The 12,110-nt window shown below is 47.3% G+C and overlaps 6 protein-coding genes across 6 annotated transcripts; 4 read left to right on the top strand and 2 right to left on the bottom strand.

Annotated features, from left to right (window-relative positions):
• Positions 1 to 4,405: 4,405 nt before the first annotated feature.
• PG994_006551 (uncharacterized protein) lies at positions 4,406 to 5,148 on the top strand (the record flags this gene model as incomplete). The annotated part of the gene is given in 3 exon segments (XM_066857960.1): positions 4,406 to 4,423; positions 4,539 to 4,802; positions 4,813 to 5,148. The coding sequence occupies 3 exon segments, from the start codon at positions 4,406 to 4,408 to the stop codon at positions 5,146 to 5,148; spliced, it is 618 nt and encodes a 205-aa protein (XP_066717229.1).
• Positions 5,149 to 5,642: 494 nt separating this feature from the next.
• On the top strand, positions 5,643 to 6,390 carry PG994_006550 (P-loop containing nucleoside triphosphate hydrolase protein; the record flags this gene model as incomplete). Its single annotated transcript, XM_066857959.1, is given in 2 exon segments — positions 5,643 to 6,254; positions 6,268 to 6,390. 2 exon segments carry the CDS (start codon positions 5,643 to 5,645, stop codon positions 6,388 to 6,390), a joined length of 735 nt encoding a protein of 244 aa, XP_066717228.1.
• A 436-nt stretch (positions 6,391 to 6,826) lies between these two features.
• PG994_006549 (4-hydroxythreonine-4-phosphate dehydrogenase protein) lies at positions 6,827 to 7,935 on the bottom strand (the record flags this gene model as incomplete). Its single annotated transcript, XM_066857958.1, has 2 exons — positions 6,827 to 7,150; positions 7,189 to 7,935. 2 exons carry the CDS (start codon positions 7,933 to 7,935, stop codon positions 6,827 to 6,829), a joined length of 1,071 nt encoding a protein of 356 aa, XP_066717227.1.
• Positions 7,936 to 8,558: 623 nt separating this feature from the next.
• PG994_006548 (nicotinamide mononucleotide permease) lies at positions 8,559 to 9,607 on the top strand (the record flags this gene model as incomplete). Its single annotated transcript, XM_066857957.1, has 3 exons — positions 8,559 to 8,830; positions 8,920 to 9,355; positions 9,413 to 9,607. 3 exons carry the CDS (start codon positions 8,559 to 8,561, stop codon positions 9,605 to 9,607), a joined length of 903 nt encoding a protein of 300 aa, XP_066717226.1.
• A 65-nt stretch (positions 9,608 to 9,672) lies between these two features.
• On the top strand, positions 9,673 to 10,257 carry PG994_006547 (MFS transporter prlL; the record flags this gene model as incomplete). Its single annotated transcript, XM_066857956.1, has 1 exon — positions 9,673 to 10,257. One exon carries the CDS (start codon positions 9,673 to 9,675, stop codon positions 10,255 to 10,257), a length of 585 nt encoding a protein of 194 aa, XP_066717225.1.
• Positions 10,258 to 10,821: 564 nt separating this feature from the next.
• On the bottom strand, positions 10,822 to 11,861 carry PG994_006546 (terpenoid synthase; the record flags this gene model as incomplete). Its single annotated transcript, XM_066857955.1, has 2 exons — positions 10,822 to 11,758; positions 11,809 to 11,861. 2 exons carry the CDS (start codon positions 11,859 to 11,861, stop codon positions 10,822 to 10,824), a joined length of 990 nt encoding a protein of 329 aa, XP_066717224.1.
• Between the last annotated feature and the right edge of the window lie 249 nt (positions 11,862 to 12,110).

The raw sequence follows: 12,110 nt of genomic DNA, 5'->3' as shown, positions 1-12,110 counted from the left end.
AACCCAATAATAATAAATTATTTATACGTTTTTAATTTTTTATATAATATAACGATATAAAGAATAAAAAGGATTAATAATAATAAAGAGCTTTACGGAATATTAACGCGGAGTTAAATTTTTTTTAACGATTTGCTATTAAAATAAAGGTGGACCGATTTATTCGTAATAAAGCTCTTAATTTATCGATAAACCTAATCCGGTAGTCCTTTTTTATAAAGTATAATAATTAATTTTTTATAATTAATTATATCGAAAACGTTTTTAATATCGAGTTAAAAAAAAAAGCGACGCCTTTTTATTACTACGTTATACGGACGACGTTTATAATTAATTAAATAGTTAGCTTAGTAGACCGCTACGTCCGGTTTTTTATTTAGCTTTTAAATAAAAGCGAGCACTCTTCGGCTATTCCGGTAATTCGCCGGTTTATAGCTATCTTTATTACCTTCCCGACCGTACTAGGTAATAAAATAGGTTTCTATTTATTAATTATCTACTTTTCGGTTATTATTTTATTTAGCTTTAGGATCACGATAACCTTTGCCGTACGGAAACGTTTAGGGAAGTAGGTAAGCTAGAAGTTCGCGGTTATTAAGCCGGCTAATGTCCGGAAAAGTAGTTCTTTACACGTTTTAAAAAAGTTAATAAATAAAAGGTCTTTTCTTAAAGCTTTTTAAGGTCTTATTTACTTAATAATATCTCTTATCTCTTTAACCGTTACCTCTGTTTCGATAAAAGTAAAGTTAAGGGCGTAATTTATTACGTTATTTAAGTCTATAAAGTCGGCTTTTAGGTTAGGGAAGAACCTTTCCGAAAAGAGCGTAGCTTTCTCGTCGTAGCTTCGCGCCTCGATAATAACTTTTTCGTTACGTTTTAATTTTAAGATACCCGCTATTTATAATAACGTTTAGCTCCGTAATCGAGCTTATTATTTAAACGATTAAAATATTTTAAAGTTATAAAAGGTAGCGGCGATTACGTGGCGCCAGCTTTTCGTTTTCGCCTTTTAAACGATTTTTTTTAAATTCATTTTCGATTCGGTATATTAATTTTAAATATATTACAAAGGTACCGCGAAATAAGCTCGGTATCGTTATTTTGTTATAATTTACGCTTTTTAAACTTCCGGTAATTATTAAGGTATACTTTTATTAATATAAGGGGTTTTTTTTAACGCTATTATATCGGTAATTTTCCGTAAAGTGCTTATAAGGTTATCGATAGCTTAATCTAGCTCTTCCGGGCTTATTAGCTCGATAATATCGGTTAAACGTGCTCCGGCTTCCGCTTACACTAACCCTTTATTTAATATCGTTTAGTTCTATCTCTTTATTTTCGCTTTATTACCTCGTAACGAATTAATTTTTCATTCGACGCGAATAATTTACGCTTTATAATTAAAACCTTTTAAATTAAAGTTTTTTTTATATAAAATTATCGTTCCTCGTATTATTTAAGCTAGGTTTAATATAAACTCTCTTTATTCGTAATATTATTTTATAATTTCTCCGTATAATATAACTAGTTTTAAGTTTTATCGGTCCGTAAAAGTAAAAAGGTTATTTATTTTATATAATTTCTTACCGTATACGTTTTAAAACAGATAGTATATATTAAAGTTTCCGACGAGCAGGTATCGCCCGGGGTACGAGGTCGTATCGAGGTCGCTTAAAAAGCTCCGTTACCGGGAAATTTCTTAGATCGGCGAGTATATAAACTATACGGTAAAACGGCCACTTTTTTCTATCGGTATCGTAACGGTAATTTAATCGAGACCTGCTTTAATTTTTAACTTAGCGATATCGAGGCGTTTATATATATAAATAACTGTTCGGCCTTCGCTATAAATTATTCGATACTTAATTATTTTTAAGTAATATGCGGTTTATATATAGAAGTTTATTTATATTTTTTATAATATTAATATATTATTTTTTTTAATTAATTAAAATAAATATCGTTATTATTTTTAATATTATAACGTTTTAATATATTATTTATAAGTTTATAATTATAAAATTATGATAATATCTTATATTAATAAAAAAGCGGCGGTACCGCGCCGGCTTTATAAATATATTTTTTTACTTTAATTACTTATTATTAAATTAAACCGTAGGCGGCCTTTTTTCCGAAAAACTATTATATACCTTTTTTTATTATTAATAAGGAGCGTTGCCGGTAGTAATAGACGCCTTATTCCTACCGAGTTATTACCGATATTACGGATTTCGAACTGGCGTAGCCGGTAAGTATAAGTTTTTTTTACGCGTTCTCTTTATTAGATCGCTACGGGGTAATTATAATTTTACGCCGTATATTTTTTACCGTAATTAATATAACGTTTTTTACCTCGTGATCCTTTTTAAAAGTACGCCTAGTCTTTTTTAAAGTGTATTATTATTAAGTAATAGCCGTATCGTTACTATTTCCGATAATATTTTATTACGTAGCTATAATTATAATAGCGGTAATATTATTAAATACGGAAATTAATATTATACGGTTTATAATTAAAAATCTCGAAATTTTATATTAAGCCGTTATTATATAAATCTTTCGTAGTTTAAATAAAGTTTATATATAAAATAAAAGAGGCGTAGTATATTTCGAGGTTCTTCGGTAAGTTACGCTTATATTTTAAAATCTCCCTCGAGTTATATTTATTTACGAGTAAGCTACGTAATAACACGGCTTCGTTATAAATATCTTATAGCTTTATTATTAAGATCTTTTTCGTAATAATTATTAATTCTTTATAAGTAAGTTATATATTATTTTTAAAAATATTTAAAACTTATTTATTATTTTTTATATGTTTCTTCGCCTCGTTTTTAAAAATAAAAATAATATCGCCGCTAAGTAACTTCCTTATTATAATAACTTCGTTATACCCGATTATTATATTAACGCTCTATACGATATTTATTAGCCTCTTTTTTTAAATATTATTAAATTAATTTACGTTTTTAATTATTAACTCGCGGTTTCGATAAGTTAAAATGATAACTTTTAATTATTAAATAACGGGGTTACTACTACGCGGCGCGGATATAATTTAAGCTTAAAACTTAATTCATACGGCTTTAAAATCTTACGTAGTTTAAGTAATAGCTTTTCTAATTATTTTTCACAATTTTTTACGGGTTATCGGTATATTATCGTTATTATTAAGGTACGGTCGTAGTTCGGTCGCTTCGGTTCAGAGTTCTTTAATTACTTAAAAAATCTCTTTACGGATCTTTTCGAGGGCCGCTAAATTAGCGATCAGTTTTTTTAAATGTTTTAATCCTTTTTCGATACCTCTTTTCGATCTATTTTCATTACTAGGACGCGTTTAGCGCGTTTAATTATACGCCGCGATGTTATTACGCGGGTAATACTAGCTTTACGCGAGTCCGGCGCGACCGGCGTTAATAACTATCGGGTTATTTATACCGTAGCGCCTTAGCTGCGTCCCCTCGATAAAGGTTCGGTTAAATTAATTTAACCTCGTAGATTTAAATAATAAGGTTTATTTTTAATTATTCGATAGTTCGGTCGAGTTATTAATAATTCGAGTCTTTTTTTTCTCTGAAATTTATTAATAAGTTATTTTTCGGCGTAGTATTATATTAATCCCGTTAGTTTAAAAAATTTATTAAGCGAATATTTAAAAAAATAACGTGCGCTGGTAAGCAGCTTAGATTATACTACGCAAGGTATTAAGTTACGATTTAAGACTTTTCCGCTATTATTAAGGCTTAAAAGGACTTATTCCGTTATTTTATAGTTTTACGGCCGTGAATATAAGCCCTTAGAACTATTTTAGGGATATTATACTTCTCAGCGGCTTATTTTAATAACGAGCTATTTATAACATTTTAAATCGCGCGTTATAATACTAACTCGTTAAGTTTACGGCCTATTAAAAAGAGGAAAAGAAAAAGAAGACGATGGTATTATTTAATTAATTATAAATTAAAAGCTAACTGGTTTATATACTGATTTATATGTGGTGCTGTTAGGGGCTATTTAAATTTAGGGGTCGCCGTTGCATGGGGTGACCGTAGCACCGTCAGCTGGCTTACTGCTGACTCTCATATCTGGCCATTTCCTTCTCCAAGCCAACTTGGCACAATGAGCAAAGTACCTCTGGATACTAATTACCTATTGTGAGACTGGCCTTACGCTGGCCCATCATCGCCACAAAAGAGCACAAAACACAGCTCAAAGAACAGACGGGGCTATTTCCTATGCGCCTAAAAGTCCCCAGCTCGTTGAAACCCCAATTACTCACAATGCCTTGAACGGCTACGTATGATATCTGCGACACACAGCCTTCGTGTAAGGGAACCGTCCAGGTTGACCTAGACCGGCACTCATTCATCCGACAACGAAGACACCGGGCCTCCCCGGGGTCATGAGCTGGCAGTCGACCGTGACTTACTAACAGGGAATCAACCGGCACGTGCCCTCTGTGAAAGGCGGCCTGCACTCCGCGCCGTGCATCATCTATTCGTTCGACTTCGCGCCATGCAGTTGAAGCGCTGCAGCACGCCGGCGAGTGGGACGAAGCGGGCCGAGTGCTGGAGGAGGCGGCGGCGGCGGTCCTCCAGCGCGCGGGCGCCGAGGCCATCGTCCTGTGTACCAACATCATGTACTCGGTGTTGTGGGGCATCGCGGGTGCATCGAACCTGCCGCTGCTGCACATCGCCGGCCCGACCGCCGAGCGCATCGTTCGTGCCGGCTTCCGGGTCGTGGGTCTGCTAGGCACGCGCTTCACCATGGTGCAGGACTTCCTTCTACGCGACGCGCCTGTGCGACAAGTTCGGGCTGGCGATCGTGGTGCCGGACGAGGAGGGGCTCGGGGCTGTGCACGACATCATCTACAAGGATCTGTGCAACGGGATCGTCCAGGAAAACTCGCGCGATATGTACTACCGGGTTGTTACGGGCCTCCAAGCGGCGGGCGCCGAATGTTTGATCTTGGATTGCACCGGGATTGGATTGCTGCTGGATGGGAAGGAGGTTGAGGAGCGCTGTGGATTGCCCCTCTTGACACTACCAAAATTCATGCGGTGGCTGCGGCAGACTGGGCAATGGAGGTTGGCGACCAAGACAGACGGGTTGGTGTGGACAAGACAAAGACAAAAAAACGCTTGAGCAATGAGATTGAGGTATCGATTTCTTGACTTGGGAAACGAAACAAATGTTCAACCTGCTTTCCATACGTAAACTTAAATAGCCCGTTACTCAGCTCTGATTGGCGTTGGTGCCTCGTCGAAGATCATGAGAGATTCTTCAGATCTTCCTCTGACAGCTAGAGATGGATACAGGGTGTTGCAGTGCAGTGAGTGGGGGACCTTTAGCGCCCATCAATGCAATGCGCACCGGCTGTGCAAGGGGTTTTAGACTCCACTGCCAGCTCGCGAGCCCCTGACGCAGAATGTCTCAGGACATCATAATCAAAAATGTGCTGTTCGACCTTTCTTTTCCTTTCCTTCTCTTCTCCTTTAACTCACTCAAAGCAGCACCGTTGACGGTTGATTCGATTGTCAATTCTCACCTTCTCTTCTTCCTTTTCTTCCTTTCTTACGTTTCTCTTCTTTACTCCGCCAGACGGTAGTTCCCCCCGTTCATTCACTTCACCAGCAACCATGGATCCCCACTTTTGTCGCCATGCCGATAGCTCGCTCGGGCCCGTCATTCCCGCAGGCTGCCGGATGGCTTCGGGCGACAACTTCGACTTTACCCTCCTTTTCGAGCAGATCGCTCTCACAATCGTCCCATGCGGCGTGTTCATGACTGCTGCTCTTCCTCGCGTCCTTGAGTTGTCCCAAGCCCGCCGCGTCTCCGAGGTGGACTGGAAGCACCAAGCCAAGCTTACTACGGCTTCAATCTACGCCGTCTTGAAGCTGGCCATTCTGGTGCTGTGGTGCCTGCCCTCCTCCGGGCTGCTATCTGGAGCCTCGGTCACGGCGACAGTTTTCTCTCTCCTTGTCGCCTTGTCGCTGCCGGCCGCCTCTCATTACGAACACACCAGGACCGCCCAGCCCTCCAACCTCCTGTCGGCCTACCTCAACTTCACCTTCATCTTTGATGCTGCCATTGCCAGAACTCTCTGGCTCACGCAGAAGTCCCTGCCGCTGCCCGCCGTCTTCACCGCTGCTGTGGCCGTCAAGGGTGCGCTGCTCTTGCTGGAGGCGTGCGCCAAGACACCACTAGCGCCCACGCGCGGAAAGGCATCGCCGCCCGAGACCCTGGGCTCCGTCTCACTTCCAGGGCTTCTTCGGATGGGCTACCCCTCTGGTTCGCATGCGTAGTAGAGGCGCGATCGACCTGGAGGACCTCGAGGCTCTGGACAGCGCGTCTGCGGAATCAGGCCGCTCTGAGCCGAAGGCGTGAGCACCGTATGACTACGGTCCGTTCTATGACTTCATTAAGATTCCCCTTTCGAGGTGCGGTTGAGTCTATTGGGTACTTTAACGCGGTCATATGCATGAGATTAGAACTGTATATTTTCACGAGAACGCCGATATGTACAATCAGATAGTTCCCGGACCTAGCCCCCTTCCCGACTTCGTATTGCGGCTGCTAAGTCCTGCCAGCCCTAGCTGGGCGCCGACAATGATATTGCTCTTCCCAACGTCTCTTCAATGTGTCCTTGGCCTTATCCTCTTCCGTCCTTTATTTGGGAATGACTACTTCCGTGATTGTCTTTTAGCTGCAACTACTCATGACCTTGGCACAGAGGCGAAGACGACAACCCAATTCTGCTCCCTAATCCTGGGTCAGTTTTATTGTTGGCAAAATTTTGTGTTATCATATCCGATCACGGCTGCTAACAGCCAAGGTTTACCTCCGCCACTGACGAAGGAGACACTACATTAAGCGCTACCTCCGCACCCGCCGTAGTTCCCAAACCCCGAATCCCTTTTTGTAACTTCTTCTCGGCCATCGCGGCCGCAACATCAAACGCGTTCTGCATGCTCGCCGCCGACGCCACGTTCTCGCCGACAATGTCAAACGCCGTCCCGTGCGCCGGCGTCGCCACAGGGATAGGCAGGCCGCCCTGCACGGTGACGCCGCCATCGAAGCCCAGCAACTTCATCGCGATCTGGCCCTGGTCGTGGTACATGGTGACGACGGCGTCGAAGCGCCGGCGCTGGAGGAAGACGGTGTCGCAGGGAACGGGCCCTCGACGTCGATGCCCCGGGACCGCGCCAGCCCCACGGCGGGCCCGATGTGGTCGAGCTCGTGGCGGCCGAAGGCGCCGCCCTCGCCGCCGTGCGGGTTCAACGCGCAGACGCCCAGGCGCGGCCGCTCGACGCCGGACGCGCGGCGCAGCCGGTGCGTCAGCTCGATGGTCTCGAGCACCGCGGCCCGGGTGATGCGGGCCGCGACGTCCTCAAGGCCGAGGTGGCTCGTCACGCGGCTCGTCCACAGCAGCTGTGGTCCCGCGATGTTGATCTCGCTCGTCCGGCCCTCAAAGTGCAGCTGGTTCGCGAACCAGCGCAGCTCGTCCTCCTCCGCCATCCCGGCCTGCTTCAGGGAGCTCTTGTTCAGGGGCGCGAACACGAGGGCGTCGAGCTCGCCGGCTTGGGCTAGGTGGAGGGCGCGCTGCAGCTGGTGCAGGCTGCGCGCGCCGCTGGCTTGGGAGACCGCGCCTCGCGTTACACCGGGGTACTCGGACGCGGTGCCGTCGTCCAAGAGCTGCACGCCTTGAGGGCCCGCCGTCGTACGGCCGCCCTCGGACAGGGCGATATGTACACTGCCGGCATCTTGTATGGCTAGGTCCAGCTCAGACTTGTCGGCCAGCACCACGATGTCGGCGCGTTGGGGATTGCGGGGGTTGCTGAGAAGTTTGGCTGCCACCTCGGGTCCGATCCCTGATGGGTCTCCCAGAGTGACAGCGATTCGCGGTCTGCGTGGCTGGGATTCAGGTTCCATGGTGCTTTGGATTACAATTGCCTTGGGCTTGACGTGAGAAACGGCCTTTGTCGTGTCGGATGCTTTGGTATTAACTCAATACTAATCGAAACGGAACTTGTAGAGTAAGGGTCCTTGTTTCGGAACTATGTCGGCAGCAAAATACCATTCGAATTAGTTGATCCCTCGGGATGGGGCCTCACAGTGGCGTCGGCATTTCTTCCGAAAGTTCGTCCCTTGAAGCAGCCCGACGTAATAGCATAAGCCTTCTGCATGAGACGATCATATCCATGCACAGGATTGGCCAATACCCCTCATTAGCTCACCGCATACATCGCTGCCTCCAAATTATCTAGCGACTTGGCGGCCTATAAAAACTGCAGATTCCTCACTTGAGCTAAGTTTCTGTTCGAACGTTGTGCTCCCTCACCACAACAGACCCCACGGGGAAGACCCCAGATTCGCTATCGGGCCCATTACCCCACAGCTCAAGGGAGCACAAAGTGTTACAACAAATGGGTGATGACATGTGTATCAAGGATTCAAGACACTCGGAATGAAACCGTAAACAGATACACATTTGCAATCAAAATGCTCCCCCCAAGAGTCAAGGGAGTATCTAAGTTTGTATCAATTCAGTAACCATGGAATCACCCGTCGACCCCATTCAGAGCAAGGGCATCGGCGAGCACATAGATAGTGCCCATTCTCGCGCCTCTGCCAAGTTTACTGAAGATATTGGCTCCCCCGAAGTGGACAGCGCCGCCTCAGACGTGAACCATGCCCAAAGACTGGCTGCTCAGTGGGCCGATGGGACAGCTGAGGAAAGGAGACTGAAGCGGAAGCTAGACTGGCGCATTCTTCCATGCACGTGGATCTTATATCTTCTTGGGAATCTAGATAGATCGAATATTGGGTACGTACAATCCACGAGCCCCCTTTCCAGTTTGTATCCCCATGTCGGGCACACTTAATGTCGCTAAACATTGCCTATCATGAAACTAGAAATGCGGAGACGGGTGGTCTAGCACGAGAATTTGATCTGACTTCGGAACAGTACTCCGTCATTGTACTGGTCTTCTTCACATCCTACCTCATTTTCGAAGTCCCTGCCAACATGGTCCTCATGAGGGCCAGGCCGAGTGTGTTCCTTCCTGGCCTCGGCGTCATATGGGGTACTTTCGCAGCTTTGATGGGCGCTACCCAGACCTGGAGCCAGCTCGCGGGCTTACGATTTCTCATGGGTGTTGCCGAGGCCGGATTTGCCCCTGGTTGCGCCTTCTATCTTAGCTGTTGGTATCGCAAGTACGAGCTCGCAACGCGCTACTCATTTCTCTACACTTCGGTGCCAATTGCTGGGGCCGTATCCGGTCTGCTGGCCGGCCTCATAACGCAATACATGGATGGCAGCGCTGGGCTGGCGGGATGGCGGTGGCTTTTCGTAAGCGCAAAACTCTACCCTTTACCTAGCAGCTGATATGTTGACACAATATTTCAGATCCTTGAAGGCGTCGCATCCGCCATAGCCGCCGTCGTCATCTTTCTCTTGATGCCGGACTTCCCCTCTAACAGCCAGCGCTTCCTGTCGCAAGGGGATTCGCTGCTAGCTTGCAACCGTCTTGCAGCCGACGGCATCGCTTTGGCTCAGGGTGCCGGGGATGAGGCGACTCCCACTGGGAGGCATTCAAGATGACATGCAGCGACTGGAGAGTATGGGTGCAGTGTTTCCTATTTGTGCTTGTGACCGGCGCACAAACCATGCAATACTTCATTCCCACCTTGGTGGAAAGCTTCGGGTGGACTGGACATACAGGTCAGTACTACACCATTCCCGCATACGTGGCCGCTCTCGTGTACGTCGTGGTCTGCTGCTGGCTGGCCGACCGGTACAAGACGAAGTGGCCGTTCATCTGCGGCCTTTCCGGCCTGGGCTGCATATTGTTCATCGCGGTTACGACAACGTCGCACGACAAGGTGGCGCAGTACGTGCTGACCGTCTTCGCGTTCGGCACCATCTACGGCTGCTCCCCGCTGGTCAAGACGTGGGCGGCGGACGTGGTCCCGCAGTCGGCGGCCAAGCGGGCAGTGTCAATCGCTCTCATCAACGCCATCGGCAACGCCTCGTCCATCTACTCGACCTGGCTCTGGCCCGACAGGGACGCGCCCCACTACGTCGCCGGCTTCGTCACCACCACCACTTGGCTCGGGGTCCTGAGCGTCAGCACCGTTGGCGCGGCGTACCTGTTTAAGAAATACCCCGTCGAAGGTGCAAGTCACGTAGGCACTATGGCGGCGGAGCTGAAAGCGCGGAGAGAGGCGGATGCGAAGTCCACGCGAGTCTAGTTTGGATGCAGTGGTATAACTGAATGCGTTGAATTTGGCGCACTCTCGGGACTAGGGACCATAGATTTCTACCCACTGGGGACCCAGGGTTATCCTAATGTTATTACGGTAGTCAAGACAAAGATAGAGTTTCCCGGAAGTATGAGCGTTGCTTTCGGGAGCCTCGGCGCACGGTGAAAGTGGCGTCTTGTTAATAGCTTCCACGCCTCCCATGGCCACACCCCTCGCCCATAAAGAGCAAGTCGTGTTTATGTACATATTCCACGCAGACGTTCGGGAGTCCAAGTGTGCGCACTGACGCCGAAAGACGAACATCCGTTTTCCGGGGTTCTTATTCCAATACTGCGGTCCGAAACCCAACCTTAATCTCTGTAAAACGGGCTGGAGTAGTAAGATTCTTCACCGATGGTAACTAACGCATTTCTTATATAAATCAATACCATACTGCTTTAACTAAAATATTGAAAAAGGGCACTCCTTCAAATGAGTCTTTATAGACAAAAGAGAGTGTGAACCCCTACTAGGACGCTCTGACCCCTGACTCTAATGCGGCATAATTATGTACTAGCCCCGGCTAGACATATCTCTTCTGAACTGCGATGGCCTATATTTTCGGTCCTTGCCTAGGTTCTGCATACCGTAGCGTTTCGTTACCTGGGTGTACCAAACCTCCATCCCGGTGATCCAGGAGATGCAGCCGTCTCGTAGAACGCGAAAGTGAGCATTGTTCGTCTCGTCTTCCAGCGTGGGCAGGTTCATGCAAAGGCGGACGAATTGCTTGACGAGATTGCCTGTCTCGCTGCCGAGGCGGTCCATGGCCTCCTGCACGCCGATCTTGCGCTCCTCCATGAGCACCCGCACGCCGTTGTGGCCATCTTCGCCCCTAGCCTGCTCCTTGTCGAAGCTGTAGATGTCGTTCTGGTGGATGAGTATGAGGACTGTGAGACCCATCAACGACTTGACGATGTCGAGGTCCAGGAATCCGTCCTGCAGCTCGCAGTCGATCAGGACCATGGCCATGCCGGGGAGCACGCCGATGGTCTTGAACCGCAAGGCAAGGTATTCGGTACGGGAGAGGATCGGCTTATCCCGAGCGGCAGCTTCCTCGGCAACACCGTCCAGGTAGTCAATAAACGTGTCGACGAAGAACTTCCAAGACCCATGGGTGCCCGCGGCACTGTACCTTGTTGTGATGTCGGCGGCCATGCGAATACCCACCCATGCGTCTGACTTGGACAAGGCAAGCGACCCAGGGCGCTGGAGCGCGCGGGCCATCGCCTCTGTCTTCTCCCGCACCGCCGCCTCCTCCTCGTGGTCCGTCTCCTCGTCGATGACGAAGAAGTGGAGCATGATGAGCGCCATGAGCAGACAGTGCTCTTTCGCCTGGTGCCCATAGATGAGGCAGGCTATGTCGGGGAAGCGGCCCCTGATGATCTTGTCGACGAATGCGTCCTCGATGCCTTCGTAATCGCGCAGCCACTGCTCCGACTCGGCTTTTATGCTGTCGGATGCAATGTGTGGTCTGGTCTCCAAGGCCAGCCCTTCTCGGACGGCCACGAGGCCATAAAATCAGGGATTGTGATTCTTTCGTCTGTGGATGACATCTTTTGGTGATGTATTAACACTCCCAACTCGAAGAAAGTAAAGCGTTTGCGGGGCGAGGTCTATGTAGTAATAGAGGAAGGATAGGTATGGAACGGGTGACAGTTGACACAATCTTTTGAGCCGGGGGGTGCCTCCGAGTACTAATCCATTTATGCAGCCAGAAGGTAGCCTGTATTCTATTTCTCGCACGCAAAAGTGGACATCCACTAATGCGAAGATTAGTGGCCTTGATATACTCCAATGCGACA

The sequence above is a fragment of the Apiospora phragmitis genome (assembly GCF_038363925.1).
Source record: "Apiospora phragmitis strain CBS 135458 chromosome Unknown utg000006l:1.0-5683423.0:1.0-5690449.0, whole genome shotgun sequence".
Classification (NCBI taxonomy): domain Eukaryota; kingdom Fungi; phylum Ascomycota; class Sordariomycetes; order Amphisphaeriales; family Apiosporaceae; genus Apiospora; species Apiospora phragmitis.
Note: the sequence above shows the minus strand (reverse complement) of the source record. Positions and strands in the feature narration are given on the sequence as shown.